Raw genomic sequence first — 15,440 nt, 5'->3', positions numbered from 1 at the left:
TTTGTGGTAACAGGGCTTCTGATTAAATGGGGATTGAAATGCACATCACTATTCAATGTAAATTTCAGTCAAACATTAGGAATTCATAATTCATTGCAATGCATACCACTAAGATGTTTGTCCTTAATAGACGGAAGCCCTTTCTTCTCTCGCTCCTTCTGTCTCTCCCTCTGCCGTTCCTCTTCTTCCTTCTCCTTCCTCCTCTCCTCCCGATCCCTCTCCTTGTCCCGGTGCCTCTCACTGTCCCGATCACGGTCCCTGTCCCTGTCCCGATCCCTGTCCCGGTCCCTGTCTTTCCTGTCCCTGGACCGGGACCTTCGCTTTCGGGAGCGGCTGCGGGAGCGGGACCTCCTCTTCCTCTTGGACCTGGACTTGGACCTAGACCTGGATGTGGACCTGGACCTCGAGCGTGACCTGCTGCGAGAGCGCCTCTTCTTTGGTGTACGTGACCTACATTGACAGCCAAAAATAACATGAAGTAATACTTTTGCCATTTGTTTTGGCTGATTGATTCACACCAAAGAGCTTATAATGAGTAAGTGCCACAGTGCTAAATATGCATAGGCCCTGTACAATTGTTTTGTGAGTGCACAGGAAAAACGGGGAGATGTGAGACGGTAGGCTCAACCCTCATGCTAACACGCTAGCATACGAGCAACCAGGAGCAGCCAAACTAAGAAGTGCATACTCACGTAAAAGTTCAAAAGTTCAAATACGCCCTGTAAAAATGTTACGAGTGTTTGAAGTCCGCCATTACTAAGTGGGTAATGGCAGCCCACATGAAATCTCAGATGCCATTGTATAGTTCGCCCTCTAGTGGTGGTGAGGAGAAAAATCTCTGATTCACACTAACTCAATAACTGCTTGGGTTGTTTCCATCACTTTATCCAACTGCTCTTTTTTTTTCTCCCTGTTGGTGTTAAATCCTACAGTGATCCCTTATATCCCTACCACAATACTGAGTACTTTGAACATGTCAGACATGGACAGGGAAAACCACGTATCTACAACTTTACATATTATGGCATGCCTATAGTACTATGGATACAGGAATCTAGGCATACCGAATATGTTCTCTGCAAAAACTAATCTCTATGAAATCATCTCTTCTGGTTAGTAACCAATTCTGTGCAAGGGATTTTTGACAGTGCGCGCATAACATTTTGCAGCACTCAAAAGAAAAAAATGGAAACAAACACTCTTAGGTGAAGTTGCTTTGTCATCATCCTTGCTCCTTATGATAAGTTAAGATTTTGAAAGCATTCCTAGTCCTAATTCCAATCAAAATATATACGGAAAGTATGTACTCATACGCAAATCTGTAAATCACATGGAAGTTTCTTTGAAGTGGACTTGGCAAATGAAGGGAAAAACGTAAGAAAGGTCATATGTTGTATGACAATGAAATATACTTACAAGAATCACGGTTCAATATTAGTCGATGTGTATTGATCTTCTGAATAGTCCTAATATTCAAATAGTCCTCATAATCTAACTGGTAAGCAGCTACACCAATCTATCTTAATCTAGACATTGATCAACAACTTTATGGAACCTTCAGGATCATTGTCACACCATGTTCAAGTTTACTTATACCCTCTGAAGCAATGTTTTGATGTGTTGCTATATTCCTTGATGAAATTATGATGACACCCTTGGTTGTCTGATTGCACTAATAAAAGTCTACCAGTTCTCTTTGATTTTGGCCCACTTCAATACAGCCGACATGAACATGAAGTTGCTTTTGGTACAGAAACAGTTTGCACTCCAAACAAATTTCTGCTACAGGCAGTTTCTGCCTCTTATTCCACACTCACCTACTCCTGTCCCTCCTAGATCGCTTGGAGGACTCCTCCCTCTCGTACTCCTCCTGAACCTCGTCGCCTTGGTAGTACTCCCCTCTCTCCTCCGTCTCCTCTTGCTCTGGCTCCATCTCGATCTCGCCGGGCTCCGGTGCTCCAGTGCTGTGCTCCTGCTTTGGGCATAGTAGTGAGAGACAGGAGTTAAAGAGACCTCCGGATTATTTTCAGATTTCTACATATGAACAACTATGAATTGGTTATACTGGGTACAGAGTTTCAGAATTTATAGGATTGGAATGAGGAAAAAGAACATTTTCAAAATTTATAACAAATCACAATGAACAAGGATGATGACATGGCAGCCTCACTATAAGGATGCATGAGTAGGGGCTCAAAGAAGCAGAACAAAAGAAGAAAGCATGCATAAAGTCTACATAAGTGAACTTGTTAAGCACTGGTATTGTAATATTACATTGCTACATTTGTGAAATATGTGAGGCTCCTATGTCATCATCATTGTTCAGTGTAATTTGTTTTGGGTTTGTCAGAGTATTGATTTCTCTGCTCAAGGACCACAATAAATTCCATAAATCTATACATGGGGCTGTTGATTTATGTACTCCATTATGTGACATTACGAAAGTTGTTTGAAATGCCCCTTTAAGTGTGGTGCACTCAACTCTTCATGAACTCTTCGACACTCCCACAAGCTTCTATGACATCATCCGATATGAACTTGGCTTTAGATGTAGTATCTAGAGGCCGATTACTAGTATCCAACCGTCCTGATGACTGACATTTTGGCCCAAAAACTTACACTTTCCGATAAACCTTGCTATGATGAGCAGGAACTTAATTATTTACATACACACTGCAAAGGACAAAAACAGATAGTTCACAATATTACTTCATCTTGCAAAAAGTCTACACTTCTTTCTCTTCTGGTTCTCCTGTTTATTTTCACCCTAAGAATCCAGACTTTGTCATCTCAATAGATTCCATTGCTGCCTCCTGCTCTTAATAACCCCTTCCCTCTCCAAGAAAGAAAGACAGCCCAAAAAGACAAAATGTGACATTCACATGTTGAGAACTGTACAAAGATGAGAGGGATAGATCAAAATATGACAAGATTTTTGGTTGGCTTTTTGCTGTTTTCTTTTGTCGTGTTCTTTTAAAAAAAAAAATCTAAAAAAAAAATCTGTCTTAACTGTCTTAGCTCAGAGGAAGAAAGTATGCACATTCAAGCACGATGTTCCTGGTTTGAGTCCCCAGGCTGCAGCAGCTGTGTCTCTCGACAAGGCACTTTATCCTCACTGCCTTAGTCCTCTGGAGGAGACTCAAAACAGCAGTCCCACGGTTGTTTGTTTGAAAACACCAAGGCCCGAATTCACAAAGGTGGTACAAATGAAACCATGGTTTAAACCATGGAGTGCCAAGTGTCGCATGGAATATTTCGTTACAAAATCAGTCAATGAAATGATTATCTTTTAATGAAATGACAACATTTTGTAACGAAATGAACATTTCGTCCACAAAATGATAATTTTGTTAACGAAACGGTCATTTTGTTGACGAAATGACCAATTTCGTACGAAATATTCCGTGTGACACTTGGTGCTCCATAGTTTTTGTCCCTGGTTTAAACCATGGTTTCATTTGTACCGCCTTTGTGAATTCTGGCCTAAATGCTTCCCTTGTAGTCACGTTAAAACAAAATCAATTCTAATGAAACCAAAATATGGACCTACATGGATGCGTACATCTGGTAGAGAATAGATATGAAACTGAGGCCCCACCCCAACATCGCTCCCAATCCCTGTCACCTCTTGGTTGAAGGTTTCTTGCTGCTGCTGTGGCTGTTGCTGCTGCTGCTGCTGCTGTTGAAACAGGAGCTGCTGTTTGAGCATGTCTTGCTGCGTCTCCGCCTGCTGCAGTTGGTGGGTCAGTCTCTGGACCGCCTCGAGGCTGGCTTGGAGGCTGGGGATCCTGGCAGGAATAAAGATTATTGGGAGACTCGGTGATAAATGCACTCTCCTTTAATCAAGACTCCCAGAAAAAGCAACAGGAGAAGAACAGCACCTTAACTACACAATATCATGGCTGCATTTCCTGGGAATATTATGTGAACAGCTTTGATGGGAAGAAGTCATACGAGGCGATACAAGGTGAGAACTGAAGGAGGAGCGGATTAATTGGGACAAATGGGACACATTTTTCATTTGGCATTTGGCAAAATTAGACAAATCTCTCTGAATGAAGAAATTCAGGGGAATTCAAATGACCTCTCACCCGTCATGCATCATGGGTGTGGTGTGTGAATGAGTATTTCCCAGAAATAATACAGTGTACAGTCCACTCATCACTTGATATAACTATAAAACCTTGACGTATGGAGTAGGGCACCAGATTGATTTTCATGGAGCAAGCATAATGGTAACTCGAACATATTCAGGGCTTTCAAAAAAACATAAACAAAACAAGAGAACTAGGATTCTCCCGAGCAGGGCCCTTCATCTTCATGACACTGCATGGAAGGCAAACGATTCAAAAAATCTTAATGAGTCAGAAACTGCTGCTGGTCCTTTGGGTAACTCCATTGTACTTTGGGATATTTGGGCCCCATCCTACAGGTCCCGTCTGACGCACTACCCCCATACTACAAACTACAGTGAAATTTGTCTATAGCGACCACCACAGTGGAGACGAAAAAAGTGGCCATTGTTGACAGATGGCTGCTATAGACAAAGTCGTTAACATGCCTCTTTTCTGTGAAGAATTGTATTAACCCATTGAGGACTAGTCCCAAGTATGCTCGGGCAGGTGTCTATGAGAAATGTGTGTTGTACAAAATCAAACCGTCCTCGATGGGTTAAGTGGTTGAATACGGCAGGTGGTCGTTACAGACAGGTTTGACTGTACATGTATGATGGTCCCTTCCACCCTCCCACCACCAGCAGCTTTCAAGAAGAATATGAATTTTAGAAAAAAAAAAAACATTAAAAAAAAAGTTTATGCATGATGCATGATGTATACTGCAAGACTGGTGTGGGATGGCGGATATCATATGGCAAACAATAACCCCCCTCCCCCCCCCCCAAAAAAAAGGAAATGTCTCCCCAACTTGCCCAAATTGAAATGGAAACAATGCACACTGGAATGCCACATTTTCTACATCCTGTATCTTACATTGTGCTGGGAGTTGGATTGGCCTCCTTCTTTGGTGGGGGCTGCTCTTCCTCGTCTTCATCACCGTAATCAAAGTCCAGCAAAGCCTGCCAGTGAGGAAAGTGATAAACGCCAACACATCACACATATGAAGAGAACCGTTCCAAAAGGTGCTAAATCCACTTTTAATGGTATGGAGACAAACCTTCGAGTTTTATTTCACATGCTTTCAAACAATTGAGGTCAAGTTGTGAGTATACTCGGGCAAGTGTCTTTGATGGGAAATGCATGTTGTAGCAAAATCAGCCCGTCCTCATCGGGTCGAGTGTTTTCGTGCAATGACGTCATGTCCCAAAATAATACTCCATAATGGAAAGAAAACAATATACCTCTGAGAAATCTAGGTGTCCACACTGATTTTAATAAAACAAAACAATATATATTTGGGGGCAATTTGTGTATTTTAGCACCTTTTGATACAAGACTTTTACAATGGTCATGTACAACACAAAAATATTGTTGTAGTAACTACTTTCTGTGACTTATGTGAATTTTTCCGCGTAATCTGTTATCTCTTCACATTCTCCTCATATTTGCTCATCTCTCTAAAAATGCATGTTGACAGAAATAAAACATATTGCAGCTAATGATCAAGTATTATGTGGGTCATCTGGAAAACTACACAACTACATGTTGTAGGAACACTAGCCAGCCTGGCTTTACTCTGGGGTCAAAGTGCTATCAAGCATGAACAGAGGTTTCTGATTGGATCCACCTAAACTTACCAGCAATTGGTACAAAACTTGTTTTTCCCAATTTCTCCATTTTCTCACCAAAATTTCAACACTTTTGGAGTTTACTGTACTGGACTACTAAAAAATTAATGCATTTCTGTACCTAAGTCTGATTTCACGAAAAATGGGTTTCACACAATCTGAAAAGAAGCTATACACATATATGTCTAGCCAAGGGTTCTTACGTGTGGATCAAAAATATACACAAGCTGTCAAATTACAGCACAAGTGAGATCGCAATTTTATTGGAAAATGCAATATATTCCCTTCCACCTGACAAATTTCATATCATGCACAGCTGCTAGCCCTGCAGCTCTTTAAGAAAAGGATTACATACAATGATACAGGATCAGATTTTGCAATGACAAAAATTGTCATCAATCTCCCATAATTTATCATGAACAGATGATCATAAGAATGAACTGTATCCATGCACAGGCAAAGAATGAATGGCCATATCATACATGAATGGATATGCACATGAACAATGTGCATTTTATATACAATCGTGTATGCTGTGCACACAATCCCAGCAAAGCTTCTAAAAACATGCCATAGACACAATGAGATTACATGGTGCATAGCCCTTCTTTCATATGCACATGGATTGTGCAGGAACAAATAGTATCTGACATACTGCAATGCCCTTGCAGAAATATGACAGGAATGAAATAGACAGGATTCATGTCCCAGATTCCACATATTTTAGGAGAGGTGATAAAGACCGAGTTTTGGCCCTTTTCCCACAGATTTCTGGAAAAAAAACCCCACAAAACACCATTTTTTCTAATTTTGACAGCTTTGCATTCTCCGAGTGCTTTAGTTTTGTTTTTATTGTGTCTCTTAGGTTGTTTTAACCCTAACTAGGCCGGGGGGGCCTCCGAGGCCCCCCCATCGACGTTCCGCGCGATGTATCGCAATCGCAAAAAGCTATCGCCGCGACATGTCATGACATTTTTTCTTTCGAGTCTCCCGCATCTTTTGACACCAAATTTGCGACGCCCGGGCGCGCAGTTCCGAAGTTACGCATAAATATGTACATGCATGTCAGACCAAAAATTGCTCAAAAACGTTAATTCGTGTACAATTTCAATGCAAACTGTGCTTACTGGCAAATTTCATAAAAGCATGATTATTTTGGTGTTTTATTGATTAAAATCAATGAATAACATATTTTCTTGTTCGGAGCGATGTCGCGGACAAATTTCATCGAAAAAACAATGAAAAACATAAAGTCAAAAAAACAAAGAAATACATAAGAAATTCAAAAAAACAATAAAATACTTTTTAAAGAATTTTTTCTGACATCACAATTTTTTTTATTACATTTGCTAAGGACACTAAAAAGAATATTTACACGAAAAATGTGCCTGTTTTGAGCATTATTTTGTGATTAATACCAATTAGTCTGATTTTATGCATCATCATGCATAAATTAGCATAATTTAGCATAAATGATGATTTTTTGAAAAATTAACTTCATGGTATTTTAGATTACATCATAGGCAATGTGTGTGCCAATTTTCGTCGTGATCGCGCGGTCGACGGCCGAGATCTGGAGGGGGGGGCCTGGGAGGCCCCCCCCCCCCCCCGGCTCTATCAACTACCTAAAATAGCCCGGCCTAGTTAGGGTTAAGAAGAGCAGATGGCGAAAGCTGAAGAATGGTCTCCCACAGGGTAGTGTGATGGCTCCACTACTGTTTATCATCTACACAAATGACCAACCGAAGAGTGAAGGCACTCGACGCTTCATTTATGCAGATGATCTTGGTATAGCTGCACAGGATAGTGACTTCAGTACTGTTGAAGTGAAACTTACAAATGCTCTCAGTGATCTGACACCCTACTATGAAGCAAACCACCTTCGTGCAAATCCATCCAAGATGCAGGTATGTGCTTTCCATCTACGTAACCGAGAGGCAAAACGTCACCTAAATGTCACATGGTCGGGTATTCCTCTTGAAAACTGTGACCATCCAATATATCTAGGTGTCACCCTTGATCGATGCCTTTCCTTCAAGACCCATGTTGAAAAGACTAAAGCCAAAGTTTGTGCAAGAAATAACATCATCAGCAAACTCACTGGAACAAGATGGGGTGCTAGCCCAGGCACTCTACGATTAACTGCCTTAGCCCTCTGCTACTCAACTGCAGAGTATGCATCTCCAGTATGGGAAAGAGCTGCCCATGCTAGGAAAATTGATTAAGCCCTGAACACAACTTGTCGCCTTATCTCTGGATGTCTTAGACCAACACCATCTGACAGTCTTTACTTACTATCTGGTATAGCACCTCCAGAGACTCCTCGCAGAGCAGCAAGTAGAAGAGAATGCTATCGCCAGACCACAGATGAGCGACATCCTTTATTTGGCCACCAACCTGCAAAGAGCCGGCTGAAGTCTCAGCGAAGCTTCCTTAAAGAAACTGAACCAAGTGCCGAAGCTGAAAGCACCAGAGCAGCCTTTTGGGAAGAGAAAACAGCAGATCTTCCCACTGAAATATCCATGTCCATAGGCCCTAAAGAAGAACTCCCCCCTGGTGCTGATGCAAGTTGGTCTAAATGGAAATGCCTCAACAGACTGCGAACCAGAACTGGCTGATGTAGAGTGACTCTCAAAAAGTGGGGATACCTGAGCACAGAAGATGTGACCTGCATATGTGGCACTGAGCCACAAACCATGGAGCACCTGCTGAGATGCCCTCTACTGGAACAAGAATGCAAGGCTGGGGACCTTGCAGAATATAATGATATTGCCAAAAGCTGTGTCCAGCTCTGGCAAAAACACATCATCTAGTGTGTGGATACAATAAGAAGAAGAAGGTTGTTTTATCTCAATATAAATCTAAGCTCACCTTATTAAAGCCAACAGGGGGCTTGGAATTGGTGCTGTTGGTAGGCGGGGCAGGCTTCTCCTGCTTCACTGCTGGCTTGTTGGACCAGGCCTGGCTGGTGAGGACGCTCAGCTGGCTGGTCAGTGTCTGCATCTGGCTGAGAAGAGTGGCATCAGTCCCCTCAGAGGTCGCCTTCGGTACCTGGGCCTGCTTCTGGAGCTGCTGCTGCAACAGTTGCAACTGCTCAATCTGCTGCTGCTGTTGTTGCTGCAAAGAAATAGAGAAAAATCATTCTCTCAATTAGAGGAGAAAACTCATTACAGAGATATGTCAATAAATACATTCTGGAAAGGCTATGTAAGCTGATGAAGCATGTATGATTCCCATACATAATGTAGAAAAAGAGATGTGTTCTATTGTACACAGCGCTTTATCAATGTGTTGAACATTTGCGAACTCATCAGATCTGCACTTGTGCTCCTGCCAGCCACAATTCTCTCCTGGTAGTCATTTAGTTTATACACATTCAGTAGTGATCATCATTAATGGAAGAACTCAACAATGAATGGTGACATTCACTATGACACCCAATTCCAATACCATCAATCATGGAAATCATATTTAGGGAGATGATTGATGCACTTTTCCTTTGCAATACCCATGTATACATCCTTATTTATATTTTTGTCCCTACCTCCACATTTTCCTGTATCAAAAAAAGAAGAAGAAGAAGAAATGTCTATAATTGCCTATTTCAATGAAAATAAGATGTTTGACTGCATTCTCACACTAAGATCCTTCAGCAAGGAGTTAGTGGTATGCACTGTTGTATTACGATCCTGTGCCTTTCTATCTCTTTTCTCTTTTTTTTTTCTGGAGGGGGGGGGGGGGGGGGTGTGGAGCAGTTTACGAAAGACCAAACACAACTAGAACTAATCAGTATTTGTCTGAGCTACAGATGTGAATTGAAGTGAATCAGTCTTATTTAAAAGTGTATTATGTCCTCAAAGGAAACCCATTCATGAATTATGTCTCAACATTAGCAATAATGCTAACAAACCAAATCATATGCAAACTCACACATATTTATCTGTATGATATAAACACAAAGAAAAGCACACAGATAGGACTGCCAATATCTCCTCATCAAAACTAAGACAGTTCCACAGAATAATGTGGGAGATGCTTTGAGTATGTTACACACATCTCGAAAGGCGAGGTTAAGGAATCTTGTTTATTCTCTTGTTAAAGGGACTGTACAGTACAGGTTGAGGTGAAGATACAGGTTTATAATACACTTTGGTGAGATGAGAAACCTCTTATGAAATACGAAAGAGCATGTATCAAGAAGTATTCAACGTTTATTTGATAAAATTTGGCCTTGAAACGGCTGAGATATCCAAAAAAAGCGATCCTAATAACATTGACAGATCCTACTTTTATGAGTGTCTCTTTGTTTGTCCTTTTCTTAGATATCTCAGTCATTTCAAAACCAATTTTCGTCAAATCAAGTTTTGATTTCCCTTAGAATTGTATGCGCTTTAACATTCCATAGAATGGTTTCTAAATATCTTGCAAAATGTTACAAGCTGATTCCTCACCTCAACCAGTACTGTACAGTCCCTTTGACTTTATGGAGATGTCAAATTTTCAGGGAGCCTGGCAGTTCTGTACAAAGTTTGTGCAGTTTGTTAAACCTTTGAGCTGCAATCAATGATCACCTACCACTTGCTCAGCTGCTTCTGAGTGCTTGGACAGCCAAGAGCCGACATCAGCTGAAGGCTTCTCCTGCTTAATGACGGCTGCCACAGGTGCCGTGGTGACCGGAGCACTGGCATTGACGTGTACAGGGGCATCGCCACTAGCACTTCCTGCAGGAGAGACAAAGAGTTGCAAATTTCATTGTTAAAAATGCTGGATTCTGGAATGTCATGCTTAAAGCGATTAGGATATGTGATAGACATCACCTTCAGGCTCCTAGCAGTGCTGTCTTCCATCCAGGGACAATATGCAACAGATATATAGCCTCTTTATAGTGGTCTGCATAGACTATGGGGCAATTTCAGTAGAGAGGACGTCATATTAAAATCCTCCCCTGGTTTGGCGTGAACCAAAGGGCAATATTCAACCTGGCAAATAGGGTACAAACAGACAAACAAATAAACAAATAAACACACACAAAAATTCATATTAGGCGTTTTCACATCAGCCCGATAAAAATCCAAGCTCGAGGTATTTTCCAATTTCCCAAGTCAGAAAATAGCGCGCTATTTCAAAACATCGGGCTGATGTGAAAACGCCTATACAGACTTGCATCTTGGCTGGCTGAGATAAAGGAGCCATATGAATATAAGGAAGAAATCACAGCAAGCTAGGCCCTCATCTACATTGGCAATAAGAGAGGCAACATACTGTATACGCCATATATTTTGTGAGTCTAAATTTTCGCGAAGCGGGAATGCCCGACGATTTCGCGAGTGGTTACATTCGCGATCGTGGAGTCCTGTACTGAACGAAGAAATGTACACGCGTACGTCACATCCACATCGAAATCAGAGTCAATATGTTCGTATGTCTTTTATTTTGCGAATAGCACCTGTCTCGCGAAATTTGCCAAAATAAAAACCTCGCAAAATATTTGGCGTATACAGTAAACCAGGTTGAAATCATGCAAAGACATTCTTGTAGGTTGGACAAGGAGGCATAGGAATACTTATAAGGTTAGTCAGGTGAAGGCAGAGGAATAGTTTTCATTTCTTAAAAGTATTTACAGTGGTTATTATTTTCAACACTAATTTCTTCTTTTTTTCATAACTTCCTACAAAATAAATCATAAATCTGGCAGCATGATTGACCATACAGATTACACTTTTCACACTGGAAAAATGATTTCATTGAGCCTGTAACTTTAACACTGGCCCAAACCGCTGAGAAGAGGAAAACAGACATCACACTCACCTGGATTGGCCATGTCAAGCAGCGGTTGAATGATGTCAGCTCCAAAGACTGAGTTCTTCTGCCATAGGTTCAGGACCCTGACAATCTTGGCCTTATCATCGGTAGGGCACTTAAAGAGGTGCTGGAAAGTTGAATGGATATTCTTCGCAAAGCGTGGGGCAAATACATCCTTTTCAGCTCCAAACTACATGAAAAGTGAAATGAAAATAATCATAATCACATATAAAGATCAAAATTCCATGCATTTTACGGCAAATGAAATGTTTACAGAAATCTCTAATACCAATCCTTCTTAAATCAAAAACATATAAATTTGTATTAAACCAAACTGTGCTGCTGCTGCAACTGTGACATTTCATAAATCGACAAACATCACTCTTCAAAGTCTGATCTCTTTACACAAGTATTTGCATGCAATTTCTAAGATTTCTAAATGTTTTCTTTGTTCACTGTAAAAAAATAAGTACCCCCATGCAGTTAACAAAACTCATTTTCATCAAATAAACTTTCATTTCCTCTGAGAATTGTATGCTGCTTAATATTTCATAAGAGGTTTCTCATTATCTTACCAGATAAAGTTGTTAACCTGAAACCCTATCTCAACAATAACTACATGTATACCATCCCTTTAACAGGTAACAGTATCTGCCCAATAGACATTTCAAATAATCATCTTGGTCATGTGACTGTGAAACCATGGATATGACATTCTTCATTTTGAAATGTTTTCAATTTTATAATTTCTCAATACTTTGCACGACATTTACCCTATGCTACAAGACAAATGTATATTATCACACACTGGCCAAAGACAAAACAAAACAACAACAACAACAACAACAACCCCAAAACAAGACTAACTAGAAATGTCGCTATGGCGACTGATGCCTCCGCCATAATGCATGATTCTCCCAATAGGGGTATAGTACAACGTCTTCACAATGTGTGATCCATGACAGTTTCACATAACTGGCAAAAAAATAAAAATATGACAGGTTTGTCAGAAATGACTTGAATGTTCACTTTCCTTGAACTGGGTTTGCTATAATTGTCAAAGAGTGCAGGTACACATATTTTGGGAATCGAGAATTTTTACTTGAATTCTGACAGACCCTTTTATAAGTTTATGCATTGAGTAATTTCCAAGGTATGAAGAAAGAGTGTAATTACAGTACAAAATAGATTTTTTTTCCCTTTTTTTTTTTTTGGGGGGGGGCATTGAAACCTGGCCTTTGACCCTTAACCTTTGACCTTTGACATTCTGGCTGGAAATTTCCTGGAGAATCTCCATTAGGTAATGCATGTATATATTAAGTTTGAAAACTAATAATGCAAGCATTTCATATACTAGTGTATGAGGGAAATAGTAAAATATTGAGGAGTTGACCCTGACCTTTGACCCCATGACTATTGACCTATGACCCCTAAATTCCCTAGATAATCTCTGCCAGTCAGTACATGCATATGTACCAAGTTCCATGAAGATACATTGAACCATTTGTGAGAAGTGATATTACAACATTTTCACCTAACCTTTGACCTTTTGACCTTTGACCTTATGACATGAAACTCTCTGGAGAATCTTTATGCAGTAGTACATGTCTACACCAAGTTTCAAGAAAACACCTTAGAGCATTGCATAGATATTGGGGAAATAGCAACATTTTTAGCATTTGACCTTGACCTTTTGACCTTTGACCTCTGACTTCTTGCCAATGTCACGAAAATCTCCTCAACTAATTGTCCCATCATACATCATCCTTGGACCAAGTTTGGTGAAAGCTGCTTCATCCAGTTTTGAGTTATCACGTAAACAGATAAATTTCAGGATTTGACCTTGATCTTTGACCTTTGACCTCAGTCCGATTTCACTAAAAAACTAATCAAGTAATTGTCCCATCATACATCATCCTCCGACAAAGTTTGGTGAAATTTGCTCGATTTAGTCTTGAGTTATCGCGTAAACGGATACATTTTCATGACTTGACCTTGACCTTTGACCTTTGGTGGATTTCACCCAAAATCTAATCAACTAATTGCCCCATCATACTTTATACTTGGACCAAGTTTGGTAGAATTCAAGTCAATATTACTCAAGTTATCGCGTAAACGAAAGCGGACAGACGTACGGACGTACAGACGTACAGACGTACGTACGGACGTACGTACGGACGGACGGACAACCCGAAAACATAATGCCTCCGGCACCACTTCGTTAAAAGAGAAGGAAAGAAGGGAAATACAAAGAAAGACAGAGCATGAGGGAAACAATCACACTCAGTGATCAGCATCATGGCTAGCACTAACCTGATGACGTGACTGCCGCACAATAGAGTCAATGACGTACAGACCAGGAACCTTATACTCGGGTTTGCACTTGATTAGAAAAGAAGAAATGAAGAGGTCATTATGCCACAGCACTGCCTTTCAGAAAACAAGCAGCACATACAAAGTGTATCTACACGTATACAACAACTGTAAATGATTTAATCAAAAGCATACAACTGAATCAGCACTCTATAAAATGAAATACTACAAAAAGTGCAGATTTTACCCAACACAGTGTAAGACTCAAATTGAGAAGCTGAATTGTGTATCACTCACTGTACAATGTAACTACACTTTACTTAACACACCTTAAGAAGAACATGATCTTCAAAACTGCTTTAAAAAAAAGAACAAAACAAAACAGCAAACTGACAAAATTCATCTACAGTTGAACCTCTATTATCCGGCCTCTCTTTATCCGGATCTCTCTATTATACGGACGCAATCTCGCCGTGATTTTTTTTTTTTTTTTAATAATTACGGGAGGAAAGGGGGATTCCCAACTCCTTGAGAACTCCTACACAAACACACATGAATTACATATTACTTCCAACATGATTAACATACATTACATCAAATTTCCTTCCAAATTGCTTACATCCCCAAACATCCCCAAATGTAACAATGAAAAGGTTGCAGTATACACATTACTACATGTGGTACTACAATGGGCTACATCAGTACATGTGTATGTATATGTACATGTATAAAGCATTGAGTCTCCCGTATCCGGCCAAATCCCTTATCCGGATGAGCCCCGGTCCCGACTTGTCCGGATACGAGAGGTTCAACTGTAATTCTTTAGAGCATGAAATGAATAAGATAATTCTACACTATGTAAATAATTTGCACCAGTGAAGCTGCCATAAGCTAGATTGGTTACAAAGTGCCTTGAGAAAGCAGACTTTTTCTTTTTAATATCTAGGTCTTAACCAATAACTCATATCAGACAAGGAACTGCATTCCACACACACTTCCTCACAATGTGCTCTCAATTCATACACTGAGTCCAAATTTTGAGATCAATGCAAGATGTGATATTTACCTTTTGAATAAATTTTTCCACACTCTGCACCACATGCTTGTAGAGTTTGATTGCTTTGATGGCTGACTTGGTCACCGAGGTCATCTTCGCCCGAGAGATGGGTGGCTTGACCTCGTACAAGCTGGACAGCTGGTAGAAGGGCGATAAACAAAGTTCAAAATGATTGCACGTCTTCTTTTTTTTGTTAAAAATGTGTGCTTCAGAGGCACAGTGCGAAAACAGATGGTGGACTGATCACATGTGATAAACTTTGTTGAGTTTAAGTTGCCAGCATTCCCACTTCCCCTGAGAGATCTAAAAGATCTTTTTTTTTCTTTTCTTTCTCTCTCTCTCTTCTCAAGCATTCATCTCTGGAGGACTGTCAGTTACCCCGCATTCACATTGGTCCCCGCGACGCGGGGAAAGTCCCAAGCTGTGGGACCTTCTCCTCCAAAACCATAATGTGAACGCTCGCTGAAATTTGTGCGTACTGGTACAGATATTTTCGTAAAATTGCTACTGGGAGGACATTTTCAC

At 40.4% G+C, this 15,440-nt stretch overlaps 1 protein-coding gene across 1 annotated transcript in view; it reads right to left on the bottom strand.

The window, feature by feature from the left end:
* LOC139710097 (uncharacterized) overlaps nucleotides 1–15,440 on the bottom strand; it is a 31,138-nt gene that overhangs the window by 12,197 nt on the left and 3,501 nt on the right. The window contains exons 2-10 of the mRNA XM_071622037.1: nucleotides 14,925–15,053; nucleotides 13,859–13,927; nucleotides 11,552–11,735; nucleotides 10,319–10,464; nucleotides 8,615–8,860; nucleotides 4,989–5,074; nucleotides 3,626–3,788; nucleotides 1,818–1,972; nucleotides 107–450 (exon numbers count right to left, since the gene is read on the bottom strand). Coding sequence (XP_071478138.1) covers nucleotides 107–450; nucleotides 1,818–1,972; nucleotides 3,626–3,788; nucleotides 4,989–5,074; nucleotides 8,615–8,860; nucleotides 10,319–10,464; nucleotides 11,552–11,735; nucleotides 13,859–13,927; nucleotides 14,925–15,053 — 1,522 coding nt within the window. The remainder of the gene's footprint in view (nucleotides 1–106; nucleotides 451–1,817; nucleotides 1,973–3,625; nucleotides 3,789–4,988; nucleotides 5,075–8,614; nucleotides 8,861–10,318; nucleotides 10,465–11,551; nucleotides 11,736–13,858; nucleotides 13,928–14,924; nucleotides 15,054–15,440) is intronic.

The sequence above is a fragment of the Diadema antillarum genome, unplaced genomic scaffold (assembly GCF_040938485.1).
Source record: "Diadema antillarum isolate AM-2024a unplaced genomic scaffold, OU_Dant_1.0 seq00001497_RagTag, whole genome shotgun sequence".
In the NCBI taxonomy this organism is placed as follows: Eukaryota; Metazoa; Echinodermata; class Echinoidea; order Diadematoida; family Diadematidae; genus Diadema; species Diadema antillarum.
The sequence above is the reverse complement of the archived record's forward strand: the minus strand, read 5'-3'. Positions and strand labels throughout refer to the sequence as shown.